Source organism: Epargyreus clarus, unplaced genomic scaffold (assembly GCF_041222505.1).
Source record: "Epargyreus clarus isolate Ecla_fem2 unplaced genomic scaffold, WU_Ecla_fem_2.2 ptg000008l, whole genome shotgun sequence".
In the NCBI taxonomy this organism is placed as follows: domain Eukaryota; kingdom Metazoa; phylum Arthropoda; class Insecta; order Lepidoptera; family Hesperiidae; genus Epargyreus; species Epargyreus clarus.
In genome coordinates, this window is record NW_027332216.1 from 1,050,157 (window position 1) to 1,070,799 (window position 20,643).

Here is a 20,643-nt window from a genome sequence, read left to right on the forward strand (position 1 = left end):
CCACTTCGAAGTGGCCGTCCTTTCTTGTGGCGGTCGCTTCGAAAATGTCGTTGGCTCTCTTCTCATGCTTATTAATTTTTTCTTTAGTCGATACGCCAAGCGAGTCCACGTCGAAATGTGACTCGACGAGCTTCTGTAGTTGGACGTCGCTCGCGCAGATGTGAAGTACGGCCGCCTGGTCTTGATAAATCGATTTCCTGGGTACCGACCCGTGCAGTACCCATCCCAACTTCGTTCTCGACGCGGCGGGTTCATTTCTCTTGCCGGCGCGCAGCTGTCGCGATATTATTAGATGCCAGTTGTCGGCACCTATCAATATGCGAGGTCGAGCTTCTCCCTTACTGATGCTGTCTTGTACAACTCGCAGGTGCTTGTACCGTTCTAAGTTGTGCGGTACGCGTTGGTGATGTAGCTGTAGTCCTTTTACTGTGCGGGCTGTCACTAAGTAGGCTTCTTGTTCGTGTACCCCTTTGACACGAACCTTGACCGCTTCGCTGTCGATCCTTCTCTGATCGTTAATACCCCTTATGTTCAGAGGTCGATTCGGTCCGCCGTTAGTGAGTTGCTTCGCTAATTCTTCGTCTATTAGCGTCACAGTAGACCCTTCGTCTAGGAGGGCGTACGTATTTACCTCCCCCCGTGGACCGCTGAGTTTCACCTCGCAGGTTTTGAGCAGTACTGATGTAATAGGCGACCTCCTTGTCGTGACGCTCATTACTAGCGCGGCTGCTTCGTCTTCCCTGCCGTCGTCCGGAGTGCTCACTGTAGTCGTAGACTCCGTTACTTTTTCTTTATGTAGTAGCGCGTGATGTTGGTAGGTACATCCGTGGACTCCGCAGGCCTTGGCTTTGCATGTGAACCTGCTGTGCTTCCTTTTCATGCATTTGAAGCACATCTTGTTGTCCTTTGCCCACTTCCATCGCTCGTTGACGTCGAGTGCTTTGAGTTTATCGCACTCAGTAGTGTAGTGTCCCCCAGTTGGACACATGAAGCATTTTCTTTCTTCCGGTTGACTTTCCCCCGCAGTGTATACGCCCTTGGTAGCAACCCGCTTTGGTGCTACTTCTCTTCTGACGGGTACCGGAACGCTTCGCTTCGTTGTGTGGGTGTACCTTATCATAAGGTCCGCTTCGGCCATTAAAAACTCGGAGAGTACTATCATTTCATTATCTTCCATGATGCGTGCTTCGTTATTGGCTGCGTACTCCGCCCATTTGCTTATGAGATGAGGACTCAGTTTGTCCATTACGTCTCGAACGAGTAGCGGGTTTCGTAGGTAGCCTCTTCTATCTATACTTTTTATCGTATAGACAATATTTTGAATCTTCACCGCGAACTCATACAGATCGGTGCTCGCGCTCCCTAATTTCGGGATCTTTTTGAGCTCTTCCATGGCCCGATCTATTATGAATTCCGGTCTTCCATATTTCATCTCTAATGTGCGCATGATGATATCTGGGTTAGATGCGGTGAATAGCTGTGACAGCACGGTTTCTCTCGCTTCCCCTCGCAGGCTGTTTCGCAGTCGAAGGAGATTTTCCGTTGGAGAGAACTTAAAGAGTCTTGTAGAATCTTCCATGGCGCCCTTATACGGTAGCCACTCGGCGACGGCTCCCGTGAATATAGGTAGTTCCGCTGTTTGGCGAGGCAACGGTCTTGAGGCGACTAGTTTTTCTAAGGTGTCGGCTAGCCGTTGAATGCCTTGGAATTTCGCGTTCTCCCCCCGTTGCTTACTAACAGGAGGGCGAACCTCTTCCGGTTCTTCCCTGTATTTCGTCGCCGTTGGTTGTTCCATGCTTCTATCCACCCAGTCTTGTACCCTTTCGTTGCATGAGCTCGCCGCATATTCAGATTCGGCTTCGATTGCAGTCATTTCGGCGGCTAATCTCGATTTGATTAGCTTTTCTTTCATAAGTAGCCGCTTCTCTTCTATAGCCGCGAGTTCTTTCTCCGCTTCGTATTGTGCCATCTTCATACGTGCGTCGATGCTTCGCTTTGAAGTGTTACTGCGAGCGGTGTGTGCCGGCGACGTAGGTCTCCGCACCGGCGATGTAGGTCTCCGCACCGGCGATGAAGTTTCACGCCTTGGTGGCGTGCTAGCTGGTCGTGCAGGTGGCCCCATGACGGACGTCCGCGTTGACGTCGCTGGTGCTGTCTCTCTCGCCCCTTCTGGCGGAGAGTGCTCCATCCTTTTTTCTTGGGAATTTCCTGCGACCGTCGACGGCGACTGCGGAGAATCTTCATAAATTCGGTGTAGCGATGGCCCTGGCGCACCCTTAGCGCCCGGGGCTGCTTCTGACTCGCTGTACCCCGATTCGGAGCGAACACGACCCCTTGTGTTCATTGCGATCGGCGTATTCATCTTGAGTCTTCTTTAAATCCGGCTTCTCGAAGGACCAATGTAGATTATGGGTTTTCAAATAAAACTCCAACTTGAATCTTCAGTTCTTTTCTTCTTGTTTTTATTCCGAGGCGTACACATTTTTCCATACAAAAAGGCGAGCTTAAGTACTTATTTTGGGTACCGCAACAGGCGCAGGCTCAGTCAGCAACCGCGTCCTATTGCCGTCCCTTTCTAACATAGCCTGTCTTACTCTTACAATTCTATGCTTACACTCTATTGCTATCCTACTCTTACATATCTATTCTTATTACGTAGGACTTATATCTATTGCAATAAAATGTCTTATTTACATAGTCTTAATTACATACACAAGTTACATTAATCAACATTTACATTTAAATTCTTAGGCCGTTGTCGTCCGTAATAATGGAATTATGTGAGAAAACAACATCAATTAAGAAGGGAATGTAAATTGCGTGATTACTTATTGCGTGAAATCCTATTGTTCTCGTATAAGTAACAAAGCATTCAATTATCTTTTCTAATTTCGGCAGCACTGAATATGACGTTAAACATCGACATGAATAAAATTTAAACAAAACGATACAATATAATAACCAAAGGTATTATACTGAAGTGTCGAAATGAAAGAAAAAGCGATGATGATGAGTTCAATTTTCGCTCGCACAAACAATACACAAGCATCAATCACAGGCACGCTTGACGCTAAAGGCTTTTACTATATCATAATGCACCTCTCATTATAGAACACTATTGTGATGTTATAAAATGTTCGTCAGATATCATTTTGTGTAGACTCGATTATTTTATGTATGAAATTCACATTTTTATTACAGTTTTGGTGTCGTGTCAAGCTCAAATGTGTTAGTTGTGAATTTATACGCAATTTCGATGTCGTGAATATTTTTATGAACGCTTTTGCGCCTTTTTAAACAATTACGTAAGTACGTGTGTACACCGCACTCTACTACATAAGTACGGTATTCAGACTTCGTGTATGCATCGGAATTAAAACCGTTCACGAAATTACTGTGAATATAAAATGAGAAAAACAAAAAGTTATTTATTTGTAAAGTAATTCTAATTGTTTTAATTCCGATATAGGTACCAAGTCCTGTGATCTATTATTGGTGGTTATTATTTAATTCGTCTCATGAAAATGCACAAATTCGAAATTAGACAATTTTTCAAATTTCAAACTCCGTGTTTCATGAATGACATATAAACTTGAACGAACCATAAAATCTATAAACATTATAATGCCTTGTCCATTAATTCTTTACAAATCATCTTGAGAACATGAAATATGGACAGTCTTCTTAAAACATAGATTATCTTAAATAGAGATCTTTGCTAAGCTAACTTCATTAACCCTGATTTAAATTTCATAAAATGGGACTATACTTCCATACGGAGTTGCATACGAAATATGCATTTATATAATAATCGATTTCATACGTAAACGGTTTCCTCTTTTCATTGCGGAAGCAAATATATTTTCAATGTTAAAATACAACCTTTCTTGAAAATAACTGGTACGGACGTATAGACATAGAACTTTAAAGAGTTTAGATGTATTCATATGAAGTACAGAGAGTATTAGATTAAAATATAAATATATTATTTATATTAAATATTTTATTTCCTCTTGATTGAATCTTGTTCTTGAGATGATTCGTAAAACAGTGACGAAAATATTTGTCCTAAACAGTTTATAATATCGGTTGTATTCTCACAAAGTGATACTAATTAAGCACAATTAATATAATGATCTCATAATTTACAATAATTCAATACTTCATATGTATTTAAATTTCTTTATCTACGAATATAATAGCAATATAGCCACGTTCTATGTTTTATAATGTTACGATTATATCGGGTTTGTGAGTGAAGGAGCTTAAAAAGTACAACATAGAAAATGCATGTTTCGTTTAAAGGTTTCTTGCTTAGCAGACATTTTGATTTCAAAGTTATAGCATATGAAAATATAGTAGTACCTATTTGAAAATGCTGAAATCCAATTTGATTTCATTATTTCAATTAACCCTATATTTATATTATAACGACTGGGACTTTGAATACCATAGTATTATGATGTTCTCAATAATTATATGCCTTTATATAATTAATTTAATAAGTACGAGTATGGGATAGGCTCTTTTGCTCACAGATCGTAGAGTTTACCTTAATCACGTCATTCCACTTTAGGCAAGTATTTTATTTCACTCGATTTATTACACTTATTATAATAAAGTAATAATTATGAACTGGTTTTCTTATTGACTCTTAACCCTTTATCTTAAGGATAGTATATGTACTACCTCTAGTAAAGTAAGCGATAATTAGTTAAGAAAGAACCGTTAAGTGTGATATAGCTTTAACGGTGAAGGAATTCATCGTAAACCAACGACGACAACGACAGAAACGACACTTTGATACGAGTGCACAAAATGTAGAGCTCGAATTATTTCCCTTTATTTAAACACCGATCTTTACCTTCAGCCTTAATTTTACTGGCACTGATAAATGTACAGTTTTTTAATAGCATAATACATGTATTCCAAAACATTTTCCGCTTTTTAACTGGCTTCAAAAATGGTTCAGTATTCGACACAACAAAAGCTCCAATTTGTTACTTTAGAATTTCTTCACGTTAATAATTACACAAATTCGATCGAGTATTTTTAAAACTGGCGTATTCACAACCTTATACACAGACGAAAGAATAAAGGAAATCCAAATCATATTGGAGGGAAAAGAAACTGCGAGTTCAAGTACGATGACAATGCATCGGTTCAAAGTGAAAAGAATGGTTACAATTTTCTTTTCACAGAACAGGTACTGGAACTGAAAGAAAAACCGAATGAAGGAACCTTTGGAAGTATCTTTTGAATTCCGCTTCGAATCAAGTGGTCTTTTCAAGTGAAATGCATTTACGAGAACGCTTCACCTGCGCCTTCCGTAATCCCTCATTTTAGTCTCTTTATATTATATATATATATATATATATATATTATTATATATATATATTACTATTCTTTTTACTCTTCGACGTGCCTGTACAATCTTGACACAAAAATAACTTTATATTATGGTCTTGGTAATATTTGTAAGCAAGTAATCTGTCTACAGTATTAATTATGTTTGATGTTACAAATGATGTATACGAAATGGTTTCGAGAAATAAATAATTTCCATCGTATACAATACATGACTTTCAAATTTAGTTCAATATGCGATAAATTGTTCAAGTGTATTGTGTGATAGTACTATAATAATTTTGCAGTAACGACTAACGACTAAAATAATAGGTTTCCAGGCTTTAGCTCAGGAATTAGCTCTAACAATATTGGAGAATACGGCCTTTGTTTACTCTGTAACGCAACTGGCAGGCGAAATGAAGCACTTGTCAACAATGATACATCGGTTTAGTTTTAGGCAACTTTGCTATGTAATCTATAAGGGTTAATCAGGAAAAAATATATTTTGAATTGTATTTTTTATTTATACCTATGTATGGGTATATTGTATAAAATAGCGTTTATAGAGTTTATAGTTAAAATAGCCGCCAATTTCGTTTAAAATCCTCGTTCTAACAAATTATACGAATAAATTTTAAAGAAACAAAAAGTACACCAGAATACTTAATGCAAATTTTGCCCATGCAGATTTATATATATGTTCGCTTTTTCATTAAACATACTTATTAAAATTAAAGCAAAATCAAGATGTTTAATTGTCAAAATCAATATAACTTATATCTTCTAACCCACGTTAGTATACGGATACCTATCATACACTCTTAAAACCAGAGCAGAACAGAAACAAAGTACTTTACATTTATATAATACACATCATACATCCGAAGCTGTGTGCCTCCCAGTTTTGTACTGAGAAAACAAAGGCATTTGTCAATATTAGCTCCGTCTAATCCCCTGTAGTTGGAGCAAAACCCATTATTTTTGGAACAAGAGTTACTTGTTGTTCGTCTGTGTTTGCTTTAGGCCTTTTAACAAGATTAACGACTGCTATATAATGATAAGAAATGCTGCTTTAAGTGCCCGAAACACGAATGTATGTTAGCTTAGTACCACTAGTGGCTACCCATCCAACTTCCAACTATGCCTGGCGTTGCTTGACTTTGTATATCTCCACTTTCGTGCAATGTTTAGGCAAGAAAAAACAGAATTAATACTTCCGAACTAATTAAACATTCATCTGAACCTTTTTTCGCTAAATGCGGCCCGGTATTACCTCATTTAACCACTATGGGGCCCACGTAGCCAAAAAGGTTGCCGACCGCTGGCTTAAAGCAAAAAGTTTCATAAGTTAAAGTAATTTAAGAACAACCATAATTTTGTTCCGAGCGAATGTCTCAAAAAGTAATTAAAATTAATACTTTTTTAAAACGTTTAAATGTTTAATTTTATTAACAAATACATATAACACTCATGTAAGTATACCCTAAATAAAGCAAAATCATAATATTTTTTACTATTTTAAGTAGCAAAAGACTCGATGAGGAAAATTTCCGCAAATTTGCAGAACCCCTTAAAACTTTATTATCAACTTGTAATTTGCCCCTGGAAAAAGGAAAGTCGTTCAAACTTGTAGCAAAGCTTCGCTACGAGAGAAGCGTAGCGACGTAGATCCGCTATGTAAAAGAAAGATGTATAAATAGATTAGCAATTTATTATAACTTACTATCCCACTTCTGAACACAAGTCTCCTATTAAGGTGGTAGAACCCTTTGTGTTCCGACTCCAGCGGCACCACCGCCCCACCTATTTCTACCTCATAACAGTGGCGTTAAGCGCTGTGTTCTGCTTTAGGGCTTTAGGGTGAGGTAATGGAGGCATACTTTTCCGAGGCGTTCCAGCTTAGTCCTCAGGAGTAGCGGTGCACCTGTGGCCGACATCAGGTAGGAATATCTAGTCCTATCTGGGGTTGATTACAGATATCAGATACAACTTACCATTAGGTGGACTGTATGCTCGTCTGCTATCCAGTATAAACAGGTGTAACAAGTTTAAACCTTAGTCTAGCATACCTCTGTTTGTTGACATCTTGGTAATTTCATATACCTTTGAAAATATTATCGCAAAACTCAGAAATTTCAATTTTACAACGATTAACTTGTACGTCATAAAAGGCTTAGAAGTTAGTATAAAATTGATTAAAAGTAGAACTTTATCCTCTTGTAGAGCAAAGTGAGTTCTAGGAGCTGACAGCGCCGGTCGGGTCTCGTGATTATCTAGGATTATCCCTACGTCGGCGTCGTCCAGCTGAACATTATAACCAATTTTACAGCTAATTGAAACTGACTATTATTTTATTTTAACTCTCTTCAGTTGGAACTTGATAAGTCGGATAGTCTTTCTGTTTAAGCACTTTTGACCGAACTGAACCGAACTTGTCTTTCTTCCTAAAGTATAAGTCGGACGATTAAGGTTAATCATGTGTATAGGTATATATTAGTAGGTATATAACTTAAAATTTACTGTATATGATTAAGTTATTTGCTTACTATAAATTATAGTAGTGGTCCAGAGAGCGCGTCAAAATTTCGATAGCGTGCAGACTTAGTATGAGTTTTTACGTTTTGACAAAAATGACTGTTTCTGTTTGTGTTTACGTATTTCCCATACTATTCTGATACAATCCGCTAGGGGCGCTGATTGGAAATGTATAAATACGCAAACGCATACGTAATGGCAAATACGCAAAACAGTCATTTTTGTAAAAACGTAAAAACTCATACAAAGGATATACAGATACCTACGTGTTTGTCAGACATATAACTTTCTTGGCGCTGGCTTCTTCCATCAATAACGAAGACAATAGTAGGCTATTTTTTATTATAAATCTTATATGAAAAGAAATAGGAAAGTAATGTATCTTATCAAATATGTACGAACCAATCGGACGTTGACGAGGGTCATATAATCGGTCTTCTTCGATAGCCCCTTGCGGTTATACAAAGCGCGACGATAATTTTAACTGACATTTGTTTTCCCCAAGAAAGTAATTATTCATGGGGTTGTCAACTCCAAATTGCCTAAGATTTATGTTTCACTATGGAACACGAGTTCCTTAATGCAACTAGACGATTCCTGGAGCAGTGTTCATCACGTTATTTCAATATGGATTGGTAGAAGATATGGGTTGGCAGCAAATCTGAGTCAGATACTTTCAAACAGACTTTTTCCCTCTTAATTTAACGATTGCCATGCAACAAAAAATGGGAGCAGCCACTTAACGTGCCCACCGAAGCACGGAAGCCATTTTTCCACTAGAGGTCCCCCACACCCCCGAGCGACGTTGCTTAACTTTGTAGATCAATTATGCAAGCGTGCCTATCTATACAACTTAATTATTTCGTTCCAACAACTTGCGTGCTCACGACTGTATACAGACTGTATACGACTGTAGACAGTCGTATATAAGATTGGTTACAGGTGCCCATGGACGAAACTGATACTGATCCTTAAAATCAAGAGCTATTATTTTGGTTTTAATGATTCCTGATATAGCTGTCCTGGAAAAGCTCATGAAATATTTTCTATTTCCATTAAGCAATGGTGAAAAATAGAAATTATTTTAAACGATTTCAAAAGAGGTTTATAAGGAGGCCTTAAAATTGTATGTTTTTAAGTTACCACAATCAATCTCTTTAAAGATATCTCTTTGATATATAGAAAAGGTATAGAATATAATTTTATACCTTAGTCTGCAGATCTGCGGCTTCGCCATAACTATCGACGAACGCCCGGAGATTAAATAACATTTCGATATGAATATTAAATTCAATAATATTGGAGCGTCTTGAATCGTAACATTTCAACGACATCGGATACAGCTTATTTCCCTCTACGCTACTTGGGAACGACGATCGATAGCGTATACTGCGGGTGTTTACAGAAGGTTCGTTTACTTAAGTATGTAACTATATGGATTATTTAGATTAAGTATGTTCTATAAATCCGAATGATATTTAGACAAACTTGAACTCTATATAAAACACATACTTTTGACAAGATTGATTGTTCCGGTCTATTTAAAACACACTAACGCATGTATGAACCACTGTTCGGGAAATGTTACACTACTAATGTGCTCTATACATTATCATGCAACAAAATCGTCCTCAGGAGTACCAATGATTGATGTCAATGATGTAGCGTAACACTTATTTTTATCAGTGGGCCTTAAATATTAGTGGCTCTTACTAGGTAATTCTACTGCTTATATTTATTTACCTGAGGTTCTAGGACAAACTATACTTTTAAACATCATTCTAGTTATAATTATAACTTATTTAATCTTTTTCTTAGACAAGATATCAACGAATAACTTATCCATAAAGATAAAACCCAACATGCCATATTGCAAAATTTGTATTTTCGTATTCAACTTAACGATGTTAATGTATTTAACTTCACAAAGTACTAAAATATCTTATTAATAAACAACGACAGTTAGGCTTTGTTAGCGTACCCACTGGCCTATTTCATGTATTTCATAATTTATCAAGTTTTCGTTTAGCCTATTTATGTAAGCTGCAAATAACAAGGTTGCAATAAATTTCTAGTTAAGCGGGCGGTGGTCATAAAATACTATACAGCGTCGTTCGCTTCGAATATTTTGCACAAACGGCTGAAATTACTCCACCTAAGTAATTTATATCTATCTCACTAGACCGTAGATATGAAATATCTGCAATATGCTTCCGTGAACTTCTTCTACTAATGCAAGAAAATTCAGTTTTATGATTATTTATTATTTTATCGAATGAACGCAATATTTTTTTAATTTCATGTATTTACTTATTTATTTGAATCCAGTTGTATATGTCTCTGGAGACAAAGTCATAAAGCCTACTATTATTAATATCTCTACCTTACTGTGTCTGGCAACCAAGGACAATCAAACACGCAAGCAAGGATACAGCATGCAGACATTGATTATTATAATGTTCAATTAGCTCAGGTGGTTCTATCATCTATATGTGCATAGTTGCACGGATATTACGTTATCTGACATAGACCGTTATATCGCTTTGCATATAACGTATCTATTTGTTCATATTGAATTAGCAGGTCTTAAGAAAACGAAAAACAAATTGTGAATTACATAAATCTTGTAAACATGAATAGTTATAATACAGGATGATTAGATAAATTTATCCAACTATTGATCTAGAGTATTCTACAGCCTTATTTGCAAATAAAGTTTGATTTGATTTAATTCGAAAACACAACAGCCCTAATTATTTCGTGGCTGGCATTCGCATAACAAGCTCGTAGATTCAATCAAAGCCTATTAGTTCCGAAGCTATAAACCAATTTTAATTATGTCACTACAACTAGTCTGTGGTGTGTATCGGCAGTATCGAGCTCGTTTGATGGCATATGACCTAGTTTCTGGGTTGATACCCTAACGTGACACTCGGTGCTTCGACGATCGATCGCCGCCCTAATAGCTCTAATGTCCATGTTTGTACTACACCGGACCGCTTTTAACGTCCAGCAAATATATTTACGTAAATAACGATACTAAATTTTAATACCAACGATTCATGTTTTAGTATCGGCACTGAGATTCCCTGCGTCATGCCATGAACACACGTAATCACGAGTAGGTACCTACACATAAACTAAAACCTTAACTAACTTATTATATGCCAGGCTGGGAATCGACCCCGGAACCCGATTCCAATTTATGTTGTGGATTTTCCGCGACTACCACGCGTTGCCATACGTAATAGTAGGTATAAGTAGGTATCTTATGACAGAAAACTCATTTTCTAGGCAAACAAGGAGAAAAGGAGCATGCATCGGCACCGGTAAAAGGTCACTGCTTACAATAAACACTGATATTGATCAGAGATAATTATCCATATGGATATGTTGGACCATATATATGCCTTGCCACACTTTAAACTAAACGGCAGTCAAAATATGTACTAATTTCTGCACTAAAATTGCAATGGTTATAGCATACGAGTAACAATGGGTTATTATACCAACTTACAAGATCTACAAAGTACAGTCTATTTCGTTCTAACATTCCGTCCCACGTTCTTATAACCTAGAAAGCGCAGGTCATACTTAAATAAAAGCCTTCATTCGACGTCTAAGCTCGAGTTACTGCAAAACTAGTGCGCACAAAGTCAAAAGGCTTTGCCGTGCGTCGTGAAAGGAAAGAAATAATTTGTACCTACACAATTTACTTCTTGCTTTAGTTACAAATAGCGAATAACCTGTTAATAGTTACTTGGTGGTTAGTTTCCACATTTGATTGGAAAGCGTGTAAAGTTAAATCTTAAACATCATTTTGTTACGTGTTGGTTATTATAATAATATATCGACGCTATTATTAAGCACTACCTACTATTCATTTTCTTACCAATTCAGGGTTATTTGGAATCGGTCTCATACGAATAGTACCCACGTTGGAGAAACAATGCTTATTTTAGCATATTTTTATTTTGTTTATTATTTACAAAATTAATTTTAAAAATTGCAGTAAGTAACTACAGTTCATGTAACAAGCCATTATAAAAAAGATAAACATCATAATCACTTAACCATGCATTGCATAATTCTTAATATAGGTACCTACTCTTGACGGCTCAGCAAAACTTGAAACATCTAGTATTTCAAAGTTCAACAAAGGTTCCCTACAAATGTTCACCGAATAGTTGAAATATTACCAGCTCTACTGGGAAGAAGCTCTGACATAACATAGTGCTACTTACTCGTACATGTAAAAATAAGTATGTAAAAATGCATGTATGTACACGCGTATAGTATGAGGTCGACAAGCGAGGCCGCAGCATAATGATAAAATATTAGCATGTGCCCTGAATATTAACAGCCGGGTTACTACGAAAATCTGGATCATCATGATTTTGCAGCGAAAAGTGGTAAACAAAGTTTTAAATGATACACCGTTACTGCCATACCAGATGGTTATATCAATTAGACTAGGGCCATTGTATTGATTCACAGCTTATCTTGATTAAAAGTATAGTGGAAGGTGGTAGAACCCTTTGTGGTTCGATTCCGGCGGCACCACCGCCACACCTATTTCTACCTAATAACAGCAATGTTGGGCGCTGCTTTGTTCCGTTTTGAAGGGTGTGGTAAAGGAGACATACTTTTCTGAGGCGTTCCAACTTAGTCCTCAGAGGTAGCGGCGCATCTGTGGCCGACCTCGGGTAGGAATATCTAATCTGGGGTTTATTACAGATGTCCATGGGCGGCAGTAGCCACTTACCATCAGGTGGACTGGATGCTTGTCTGCTACTCCTGTATTATAAAAAAAAAGTTAAGTTAATTTAAGTTTGAGGTGTCTATCTAAATACTTAGGAGTGGCAAAGATTTTTAAATCTTCGACTGGAGGAAGACATGTTCTATTTGGAGTTGGTTACAGTCCATGGGCGGTAGTCACTTTTTAGCATCAAGACAGCATATCTTTAAATAAAATGAAACTCACTCAACGAAATCACTAATGTGAATTGATATCAATTACTGTATAGTGTTATTATTACTGTAGAGTATTAAGAGTACTTACAATTTTATGAGGACACATCCATACAAATGTTTTATTTCTTTGCCTTAAACTAGATTCCTCGGTACAATAGACATTAGCGTCAGGGCAACGCCTAAGAACTTGAAAGTAATTGGCAATTCTTTTTGTTCGCCGGAGATTTTACTCGTACGAGAAAGGTTCATACCTTTCTCGTACGAGTAAAATCTCCGGATTTCTTGCTACGTCCATATATGCGGGTAGATATATAATTAAATGAGGGTAAAGCCCGTGGGTAATTGAATCTTTCCGATTTACATTTATGTTTATTTGTTATTAAAATGATTCCGTAAATACATTCTAATTAAGTTTCATTTGTTTCAGATATGCTCCAATCTTTATTGCAGCCAAGAGAGAATCAGCGGTGTAAGCATAACCTATTTGTTACTTCCCTAAAAACTTCGTATAATAATAGTTAAATAATAAACTTTCATTAACTTCACTAAACATCGTTTTTTAAATATTCTAAATGTTTGCTTATGCTTACGTATTTATTATTTTTAAACGGTACAATAAAGTTTAAAAAAAGGAAATCCCGGGTTCGATTCCCGTTAACAATTATTTCGCATAAAAACTAATTTCTAATACGCACAGGCAAAAAGCAAAACAAACTGCGCTGTATTCAGGTTCGACGCCTGAAAACTTCACCTGTAACTCGCTTCGCGTCGCTTTATAAAGCTTTAGTAACCCGTACCTTAAAAGCAGTATAAGAACAACCTTACAGCGAAAATGATTGGTGCGATGCCAGCGGTGGCGGTGCGGCATGAGCGGCGGCGCGCGGAGAAGCGCGGCGGCGGCGGGCGGCGGCCGTCGCAGCTGCCGCTGCCGCTGGGCCGCGCGCCCGACGACGCCACGCCCTCGCCTGACCACCACCGCCTGAGGAATGAGCTCTACGTCTGTGGCAAGGTCGGATGATATTACTTTTTACAAGCTTTCATTCAGTTTCACCTGTCCCGGTGTTTGTAATCAAATGTTGCAAGCCAAATTTCACCCACTTCCCAGTGCCCCATTGAGCTGAAATTTGACATGTATCTTCATTACGCGTGATAATGAATTATTAAATTTAGTTTTGTTATTAAACATACACAATAGGGTAAGACAAAACGAGTGAAAACATGTCCCTTATTTCTTAACCGATATTCTTTGGTTTTCAAGATGCGTTTTTTTGTGTCCAAGAAGGGGAATGTCGTACTAAATAAAACTTCTAGTCTTATGGAATCCATAATGATAATAATAAATACGTGTGTAAATAAACAGATGGGATTCCCTGAATTTAAACATTTTGTTATGATTCACAATCCCCATAAAACACGCTTTGTATCTTATACGCCTGATTAATTAAAATAGCAATTTAAAACCAGCTTGCGACGCTTGCGCAGTGAATCTTCTAAATTATTAAGGTGCTACTTTTTAAATTCGACTGCGGCGACAACATCGCTAGCGCTGCAGCCTGTAGTTTATCGTAGAGAAAATATGTATTAGAGGACTCCGATATTGCTAGCGCTGAGCTCGATAGCAAACTATTGGCTGGTCAATATATGTAGAGCTCTACGTCGAGCACATTGTATTTCCATGTAAGAATTACTCATACATTGAAAACAATGTGAAAAGTACATGAAATCAATTTTTCACAGGTAATTTTAAAACTAATAATCTCATTCCTTGAATTAGAAAGATAACGATATGTTTATAGCACAAATTTTGTATCGCATACAGCAATGCGTGCGTTCGGCTCATATTTGGCAACGCACTACTGTGCTTTCTGATAACAAGAGTTTATACATGAAAAAATATTTTAGCGTTACATAGGTAAAATTCATCCAAGCTCCAAGGTCGTATGACTGCAGGTGGCGGCGCTGCACGCCATCGTGGGCTCGCTGCTGCTGGGCATCGTGGTGCTGGTGGTGGGGCTGGTGCAGCTGTCGCCGGGCGCGGAGGCCGCCCAGCACCGCTACTACCTGATGGGCGCGGGCGCCGCCCTCGTCGGCATCGGCGTTATCGCTGCTGTGCTTAGGTAATCAAATTACGAGATTTTTTACGTGTATTTTTTCAATTGATGATTTTTGTAAAATTTTATGATACCTATACATATTTATCGTATTAGTTATAGGGCTATATATAAGTATCTCTTCAATTAAATGAGATAAAACATAGCAGACAGCTATAAAAATTAAATTTTACTTCCTTGTGAAAAAATACAATCTCACATTTATTTTATTAGATCAAATAAGTTTTTAATAAAGTAAAACATATTTTTAGTTTTACTTACTGTAGTGGATTATAAGTCTTTGCTTTGTTGTTATCGCAAACAATGCTATGTAAAAACAGAGGGTGGCATTCTTGGAACGACTGCACGCAGAGCAAAAGCTAGACATGCATCCATTAACTCATTCTATACATAATATCCATATTACAAAAAGGGCAAGGTCTTCCAAGGACAGATCGAGCAAGACAAAACACCCATACAGAGGGTTATCACATTATACGTAGAAATGTAGTTCTTTCAGGCATTGATAAATGTAGTTTTGAGTAGAAACAAAGTGGTGTACAGCGATGAAGCACCCGCGACTAACGGCTCACTTAGTGGAATTGAACGCTTTTAACTAATGAAGCCGATTGTCCCGCAACTGCTTTAAGCGTTTTGACCCAATTAACAGAGCCCTTGGTAAACATACCTAAGTAACTAAGTGATAGTTAAGTAAAAACCAATGATAGGTACTGTTTAATTAATTCGTTCAAACACGAATACTTTCCTTATAAATATATAGAATAAATATACTTCCTATATTAGCTGCCTCGTGTTCAAATAATTCCGTTGCCTTAAATTAGTAAGATGGATAGAACCTTCTCAATTGTTATACAGCATTCACGGCATATAATTGTCTAACCATAGGCTTTATCTTGGCTTTATCTTAGCTCTACACCATTTTATTAGCAACGATTTATATTTTACTCCAGAAAATCAGGGTATCACTACCATGAAAGCATATATTAATAAACACAATACAAAATAGACTAACGAAGATAAATAGTACGATTTCTAGAAAATATTTTGTGCCAATACACATATTACGGCTGCAAGACATTGCTTTTCAGTAGCTCAACTTTATTTTCAGCCGCTGCGAATTAAGTTCCTTTAAATTCTTATTCAAATATAATTCCTCATAGTTTATTTATAACTTGTTTGAATTTTTGTGAAATATAATGAGTACTTACTACCAAAATTGATACTGATGAATAGGTCACGAGTGTTGTATTTCGTGTGACCTATCACATTTTATGTGACCTTTCCTATTGAGGGATCTCTCTCGCCTCTGTAATAAAATATTTACAATAGCCCACGCAAATAGGTAAATTGAATTTATTCCCAGGAAATATAAAAATATGTTTGGATTCGAAATTGAAACATTGGTACTGTACTGTACTGTGTACTGTGCATTAACTGTGGCATGTGATCGATTTTATAGGTAAACCTTTAGGTGATTTAGGACAGAGTGTTTCCAATTTACATGGCCTGCTTACCTGTAACAGACCTCAGGTAGGACCCCTATGATAGGTGTATAGAGATATCCACTTAACATTACGGGTTCTATGTTAAGCACGTTTTATGAACATCACATAAAGATTCGTCTAACGTCTAGTGGCCGTCACATCTATTTCGATCAACACATTTGGTAGTCAAATTGGCAATTTCCTTACATAATTTAGCCACGAGATATTACCAGCCTATTATTAGAAACCCGGTCTATCAAACGACGTCTAGGAGGGAAAGCTAGCGGCTAATTTACGAGTTTATTACGTAATTTGCTCGATCCACTCGTTATAAATTCAAATAAAGTTGATTAAGAACTTTGCTTTTAATAGGGTTAATGGGCAAAATAAAAATATAAAGGTGATCTTAAATGGCGTCGAAGAAACGAAGTATTGTATTGCATTTTCAATGTTAAGCAAAATTATAATGTCCTTGCTATTTAATTCCAGGTGCATATGCCTGCACTGGTTCAACCGGAAATTCCGTGAAGAAGAGGAGGAGGAGGAGCAAGAGCAGTCCGCTCACAAGAACGGCGTGAGCGTGGTCGAGAGCGGCCACAAACACGACCACAAGGGCGACCACAAGGGCGACCACAAACACGACCATAAGGGCGAACACAAAGGCGACCATAAGGGTGACCACAAGGGTGACAGGGACCACAAAGTCGACCACAAACATATCTCTGAGAAAGCTGAAAAGCCCAAGCTGAAGACCCAGCCCAGCGTTGGGCGCGACCTGGACCTCGTGAAGCAACCCTCGGCCGCCAGTGACACCTAAACGACCACGCTACTCTAACGTAATGACTTGTGTATGTACTGTATGTCTGCAGGTAACACAAACTCGAGGTTTAAGCATTTGTGTAGCTTTGTTCTTGGGAACTCTATCAAGCATATTTATTATTACAAATATTTTGACCCAATACCTACAAGTTTTGTTACAGAATATTTTAGAACAATTGGTCTATTAACTTTGAAATTGTATTACCTGTGAAGTTTCATTTTTTCTTAATTCATTTCTTTTTAAGCTCTATTATGCAATGTTATTTTACTTGCGTATGTGTCATTAATATCACACACACAAGAAGTAATTTAAATAAATTAACCTATTTCTACAGAGAAACCTTACAACAGCTACACAAATTGTAAGCCGGTGTGCGTGTGAATGGAGCGGCTGGTCTTTGTGCGGCGTCACAGCCTCATTACTGTCGTACCCCTGCATTGTACTTACTTTGTTCTTTACATAAAACGGCCATATTATTCTTAACTTAAACAATTTTCATTACGTTTTCATCGTAATAGACAATTTGTGTTAAGAACAAATATTCCTTGGTTATATTTAAAGTTGCCGCCGTGTTGTGTATGGAATGAAATGAACTTGTAAAATTTTCACATATGTATGTAATGTATCTGTCACTAAGACAGTTATGTATTGCATGTGTATATTTACTCGTAATTCGTAATATTTAATCTGTGTCTTTCCAATGCCATGTATCTCATTGTTTAACTTTTATATTTATCGTAAATGTGCATCATCTTCGTAAAAATGCACCTTTATGTAAATTATACACTAATTTACAGAATATGATAAATTGCCGGTACAGTTAAATTTATTTTAATTTATCGATCTCTACCGGTCACCCAAAATACCGCGATGCAAAGTTACTTACATATCATTTTGATTAGAACCTATCCCTGAAATGTTCTCAGCTCAAATCATTTTTTTAATCACCTTAAACTTCAAAGATTTTAAAAATAATATCTGCATTTCATATTTTACTACATTACTTTTAATATTCTATTTTTGATGTCTTTACAATTTAGAAAAATCCCGATGTATATTTTTCTTTACAAATTGTATATTGGAATGTGTATGAGAATTGGAATTTATATCGTCTAAGGTTATTCTGTTAAGGACCACATAAATTATCTAAATTACGGTTATACGAAGCAAAATTAAAAATACATTAATTTTATTTAAAATTTTATTCCAACCGTTTATTCTAAACCTTACCGTCCGTTCAGATTATATATTTTACGACAATTCGCTCTAATTTCCTATCGCGACTCAATATTCGGAAAATATATTTTCAGCATTTAACTCTATTTATTATATTTAGAAGATATTGTATGATATATTTTTCTTGTTATAAATACTTGTATATTGTTTTAAGTAGTCCCGAAATTAAACTTGGATTCACATTCATATTATATTTATGTACTTAATATTCCATAAAGGAAAAGATAAGAAGTTGAGAAAGAAAACAAACATGCAGAAGATTTTCAAAGATTTTCCAAATCCTATAGGTATATTATTATCAAGTCTAATTTTAATATTGAAATCAATATATTAGAATTATATAAATACAGCTGTTTAACATTCACTAAGTATTATGAAGATTATACAATCGTTGGACCTGAATATGTATTTCTGAAGGAAAGACAGTTTACTCCTTTTAAAAATCATAAAAAAAAACTTTAAGACACTTTTAAGATTCATCTGCGAGTTAGATGGAACGTTTACTTACTTAACGTTTTATAGGAACGATATCAATAATCATAGTTAAATAATTATTCGTGTATAGGTGTTGTCATTCGGTGTTTTGAAATAACAATTTAACGAGTAGTCGACCAATAATTATCTAATGCGTGTAAATACTTGTCACACTTGTGTACTTATATGCTCTTTTGGAACTTTTAATCGGTTCGAATTTAACCAAATCACCACACAGATCGTAGCATTTCGATTTCTGAGTTTAAACTTTGGATGAATATTAGAATTTTAATCTTATGAGACTGAGAAAGCGTGTTCTAAAATAAATCTCAAAGAAATAATCGTTTAAAAGAATCTTTTGATATTCTTTTGTTCACCGACACACGATTGGAACATTTGATATTCTCTATTTGTATCTCATTTACGATTATAAGTTTGAATACATTATTGTTAAATTCGGTTTCCGTAAAAAATGCAAAGGATATTGATAATTTTCTTGTTCGGACAATTGAGCTCAAACCATAGTTTGCTACGAACATACTAGTTAAGTACACTAATGTCTTTGACATGTATCACATTAACTACTACTTGTCGAGTTATAGACATATTCGTATCAATATCAATATAGGTGTACTTAGTTAACATAATCAAATAATCAGGATAGGTAACTTTTAATATCTCGATGTTTACTGACTACTTATTGTCTCACTTCGGATCATGTTCTGAAATTGCTGAAGCACAGGAAAATTTACACTAGATTGATCAAAATATTCTCACTTATTACTCGAATATTAATGTAAGGTTTGATCACTTGTATCAGTACAGTTTGTAGATTTCAGAGCGTGGTGCGAGTCGTCTCTTCCGTTTAATATAAACTTACTTTTAGTAGTAATAATGAAGACATGTATTTGATGTGTAATCGGTGTTTAATTTTAAGTATTCCATAATAATTATTATGTTCGTCGGTACGTAGCTTAAGAGATTAGATTTAATATATTATAATCTGTATTTTTAATCGGTAAACTTGCATCACTATTCCTTGCTTGCTGCCTTGTTCCACGTATAACGAGAGATAAACGACGGAGGACACTTTTCCCTCAATATTGTTACTTGCAGTAATATTTCTTTTATATACTACCATAGTGGAACAAGCCCCATTCAAACGTTGCCAAAGATTATTTGAATTGCTTCGTAAACCCGACTGATAGGTGTATGCTTAAGGCATTTCGGTTTTGTCGCCGAATTATACCTACGCCATGTAATATTGTATCATCGTATAGCATCTACGAATACTATGACTACTTTAGCACACATCTTCAGGAGATCGCGTTTATCTTTATATTGCGGTGCCAAAACTATGTGGTGTAACCACAAACGATTATAGCGAAACAAAAACTACTATTTTTTAGTTTACCTAAAAAGCGAAATATGAGCTCCAACATGAGCTTGTTTCTACATTATCCGACCCGATATCTGTAACAACATTTATAAGCTATACTTTAACCACATTGTATAGGTACTATAAATGTTGCAATGTACACACATATTACGCCATACAATAATACTAACAGTACATATAATACATATATGTAGATTGTAGGTACTCGTAATAATGATCATTACGTGATACAGCTGATATAGGATGGGATAATGTGAAACT

The 20,643-nt window shown here is 36.4% G+C and overlaps 1 protein-coding gene across 1 annotated transcript in view; it reads left to right on the forward strand.

Moving 5' to 3' along the window:
• Positions 1–20,079, forward strand: part of LOC140744067 (uncharacterized) — an 88,404-nt gene extending 68,325 nt beyond the window's left edge. The window contains exons 2-5 of the mRNA XM_073075529.1: positions 13,286–13,327; positions 13,686–13,867; positions 14,809–14,975; positions 16,943–20,079. Of these exons, the coding sequence (XP_072931630.1) occupies positions 13,288–13,327; positions 13,686–13,867; positions 14,809–14,975; positions 16,943–17,270 (717 nt within the window). The 5' untranslated portion in view covers positions 13,286–13,287 and the 3' untranslated portion in view covers positions 17,271–20,079. The remainder of the gene's footprint in view (positions 1–13,285; positions 13,328–13,685; positions 13,868–14,808; positions 14,976–16,942) is intronic.
• The last annotated feature ends 564 nt before the right edge of the window (positions 20,080–20,643 follow it).